General features: G+C 46.9%; 2 protein-coding genes across 2 annotated transcripts, besides 4 other annotated features; both read right to left on the reverse strand.

The window, feature by feature from the left end:
* The first annotated feature begins 5 nt into the window (after positions 1-5).
* Positions 6-36: a microsatellite.
* Positions 37-49: 13 nt separating this feature from the next.
* TraAM80_03431 (putative Unc104-like kinesin) lies at positions 50-2,683 on the reverse strand (the record flags this gene model as incomplete). The annotated part of the gene is made up of 1 exon (XM_029380403.1): positions 50-2,683. One exon carries the CDS (start codon positions 2,681-2,683, stop codon positions 50-52), a length of 2,634 nt encoding a protein of 877 aa, XP_029239840.1.
* Positions 2,684-2,735: 52 nt separating this feature from the next.
* Positions 2,736-2,767: a microsatellite.
* Positions 2,768-3,198: 431 nt separating this feature from the next.
* On the reverse strand, positions 3,199-3,828 carry TraAM80_03432 (SEC22 vesicle trafficking protein A/C; the record flags this gene model as incomplete). Its single annotated transcript, XM_029380404.1, has 1 exon — positions 3,199-3,828. One exon carries the CDS (start codon positions 3,826-3,828, stop codon positions 3,199-3,201), a length of 630 nt encoding a protein of 209 aa, XP_029239841.1.
* A 170-nt stretch (positions 3,829-3,998) lies between these two features.
* Positions 3,999-4,021: a microsatellite.
* Positions 4,022-4,115: 94 nt separating this feature from the next.
* Positions 4,116-4,148: a microsatellite.
* The last annotated feature ends 1 nt before the right edge of the window (position 4,149 follows it).

The raw sequence follows: 4,149 nt of genomic DNA on the forward strand, positions 1-4,149 counted from the left end.
ACCTCCTCTCTCTCTCTCTCTCTCTCTCTCTCTCTCGCACACGCACACTCTATAGAACTGCACAGCCGTGGCACCCCTGCAGTACAGGTCCCCGTTTTCTATGCAAATATTTACTTTTCTTCATGTGAGTTTCGCCATTTGTCATCTTCTTTGACGGAGGTCGCACCAGTGGAGTGACAGCGCACGTTGCAAATTGGTTATCGTCATCGCCGTTGCGCCGCTCCTGTCGAATATAAGAATGCCTTGAGGGTTCTTCAATGGGGCCCGAAATGATTTGCTGTACGTGCGGGACAGCCGACCCACCATAAACTTCCATCTGCACATCAGCAGGGGAAACAGGAACATGAACTGCATTCACGCTCTGACACTCTCTATCAATATTTTCTGGTGTAACTTTCTCCGCTTCAGTATCACTTTCAAAGGTGCTAGTGCTATCTAACGGCACATCATCGCGGAAAGTTTCTGAAGATTGCTCTTTAATTACAGCCTCTGGAGACGGCAAAGATGAAGAACGCGACCCCGAAATTACAGAGGTATCCTTTGATGATTTGGATAAAAACGACGATGACGAAGCTACAATTTCACGTGTTTTGCAGTGAATGGGAATTTCTATCAGTTTGTTGGGGAGTGGTACTTCTCCTGAATTCACAGATGGAGACTCTTGGAATGGCGAGCAAATCTGCGATTTATTCATTGCTTGCCGCCCCAAATCCTTTGCAAGTGGCGCCACCGGGGAGTGTTCGGTATCGCTAGAAGAGGTGGCTCTTTTAACGCAATCATCATGCCACTGCTTCAGCGCCTCCAGCGATGCCAATTTTGGATGTTCCGTCAATGCGTCAATGCTAGTCTCCCTTTGCGTGGGCTGCGAGATTGGAGAGGATCCCCCCACAGAGCTCTCAAACGCACTATCCTGCTCGCCTTGAAGCGTGACAAGGTGTTGCAAAATATTCTCCTTGACCTCAACTGGGGCATCTAGTGGTGTACAAAACACTATCGCCAAAGGCACCAATGGCTCCAGAGTTAAAAGGCCACCACAGCACTCAAAAGCATCATGAGTATTACCCATTATCTCCACAAAATGTTCGTTGACTTCAAAAAAGGCCAAAATAAAGACCCTATTGACTCCATCATACTCATGCGCCTCCCATGTGTTCGTTCCCCTGCAGTTCAATCGATGAAGACCGACACATGCTGGAATCCCAGCATCAAGCATGGACAAGCCCATGGCAATGTCCCCAACGTCTAAAAATGCCAAGCTAGTCATTGCTTCGCTGAGATCACGAGGAGCAAGGCAAGCCATCAGGGAAACGTATCCCACCACTTGCACTTGAGGGGGCAAGTAGCTGTCAAAGTAGTCATCAAACCCAACAGAAAACTCTGGAAGTTCACCAAGAATCCGACTAAGCAACCAACCAGCCACGCGCATGGTGTCTTTGGAACGCAATAGACGCTGTCTATGTTCAGCACTAGGTGCAGGAGACATGGAAACATTTTTCCGAGGAAATGCGTCATGGTCTAGAAGCAAAGAAACTGAGCGAGGACCCTGCATTAACCCTTCAACCACAGTTTCTTCGCCGTCACTTCGAAACCCCTTACCGTAATGATGAATTTCTTGTTGTTGATTTTGCTGTCTTCCCACAATTTTTCTCAACATCATTAACTCCGCCAGCAAATTTTGCTTTTCTCCTGGATGAAACAAACTCATATCTTCACTTGGCCTCCTTGGAGCATTTTTGGTATTAATGCGTTTTAGACGCTGCGTATACCGCATAGTGCTCATCGTTTCGTGGTAAAACGCCGTATTTGGATGAACACACGCAAGAAATACTGTCATGGAGGCACCAGAAAGATATTGTTGAAGGAGTACAGTCAATGTCGTGTCACGAAAGTTTACGTACGACGTTGTACCATCTGAATTCAATCTTGCTGTGCTAAGGGCCTCTAACACCGTACTAAGACGCGAAAGAGACTTATTGATGGCAATACTTTCTTTATTTAATTGTGGCGAATAGGTAGTCTGTCTCTCACTGCCCGCTAAGTCTACTAAACAAAGGCGCATGCCCCTGCTCTTAATAATGAATATGGCATGGCTACGGCTACTACGTGCATTTCGCTCAGTTGGCGCGGTTCGCCGTGTCTGCATCCCAAATTCAGAGACCGCATTCCATTCCTCCATTGAGGATAGACAACAAGATGTCAAGTTTTCCACCACTATTACCGTTCCGCTAGGACCTGAACGACGTCGAATTCGGCGTCGTTCACCCTCGGCCAGAAGGTCATGTACACTTTCTCCGTATACTTCTAGCATGGCAACCTCCGCTGCGCCGTAGGTATCAAGTACCGCCTTGGCAGAGAGCGTCAACAGTCCCGGCTCCTTGCCTGTCCCAGCTATAGAGTGGGTTTTACCGCTATTGGTATGCCCATAGGCCAAAAAACATGAGGTATCTGGCTCATCAGCAGAAGAAATAATGCGTCCGAGTACGAGTCTACGAAAGAGCTCGTCGTTGCCGCAATCCTCTAGAATAATTTGATCGACGGGAAAGCCTCGAGGGGCGCTGCCCGCATGTGTTCCTGATAGATCCGCCACCGTCAAATTATTTTTACTCACATCGTCGACACCGACGCATGAGAGTCCACCTTCGCCTGGACGAAGACGGACTACGACACGAATTCGTCGTCCCATCCAGAAGTCTCTCTTCTTACTGGGGTATACCTTGCCAACAAAAAAGACGCCTACGCACACATTCACACACACACACACACACACCAATAAATAAACAGATAACAAAAGCGGAACAAGAGTATTTAAGGTTTTTAAGTTCCTCTAAAGTAGGATTCTACACACATAAATGAATACGCAACTGCGAGCATAGTGCATGCCAGGGAAAAGGGGGGGAGGGAAAGGAAGTGGAGAGACACATGATGAGACGCGCAGTCCATCGCAAAAATAGTCCCCCTGAGTGTGAGTCCAGACGTGTAGGTGGAAGTCAATAAAAGGCAATATTATCAACTTCAGACAGTGGGGGTGGGTGGGCGGGAGGTTGAAAATGAGCAACGCATTGACAGCACACGCAGCCCCCATTCCTTAATGAACGTTCACGTTGGCACGCCGCATCCTGGACAAGCCTCAAAAAAGAAAAAAAACACAGCAGCGACACAGGTGAGCCCACAAATACAGCACATCTTGTGTGACTGTTGCTACACCACAACGACATAGTAAAACACCCCACAGAACACAAGTAACGTTACAACCACAACACAAGCAACGACGACCGACCAGGACGTCTTATCTGAGACAAATCTCCCTCCTTGTCCGGACAGAGCGGAGGACCCTGGTTTTGAAACAATGCCCGTCATTACCTCGTCAAATGTGCGGCGTACAGGTGTCGTTCGTCCAACACGCGACATATCCATACTACGGGATGAGTACGCGGTTGCAAACACCTTCTTTGTGCGCTGAAGATACAAGTCAAACTTTATAAAACAGTAAGGTCGCGTAATCATCTCCACTTGAGATCCATACTGCTGCAGGAACTCCCGAGCTACATCCTCTAAGAAGGCCAACGCAACACTTGCCGGCATAGCCGTGTCGCACATTGTAAGAAAGGAAACACCTGATTCGGAAAGAACGTGAAACATATAAATCTTCCACACAATAGTTAAAAGAGGTGGAACATGCACGGATGGATTACTGTATTCTGCAGCCAACTTTCGGAGAAGCGTTTTTGCTGCTACCTTGCATTGCTCCAGTTCTGTACTAGATGTATCCGTGTCTGCCGCTAATGCCAGCGCATCTCGCTGACGAACAATGAGCGTAAAAAGAAGCATGTACAGACTGTGTGTGTTTGGTTTTCCTCTTCTTCCTCTTTTTGATATGTTTGGTTTGCACTTTACTGGCAGGTATGCTCAAAACTGCTTGCCACTGGGCGCAAATACACAGGGGGTGGAAAAAGACAATAATAACGATGAATGAGTAGCGAGGTTTAGACGTAAGAAAGACGCATACACACACACACACACAAAGAGAGAGGGTCTGCAGGAGGAAAACAAAGCAAATAAAAAAAAAAGGACACAAGTAACGCAACAGGATAAAACAGGTAATTAACTACATATGAATATATATATATATATATATATATATATATATAG

The sequence above is a fragment of the Trypanosoma rangeli genome (genome assembly GCF_003719475.1).
Source record: "Trypanosoma rangeli strain AM80 chromosome Unknown Tra_15.4_contig_00089, whole genome shotgun sequence".
Classification (NCBI taxonomy): Eukaryota; Euglenozoa; class Kinetoplastea; order Trypanosomatida; family Trypanosomatidae; genus Trypanosoma; species Trypanosoma rangeli.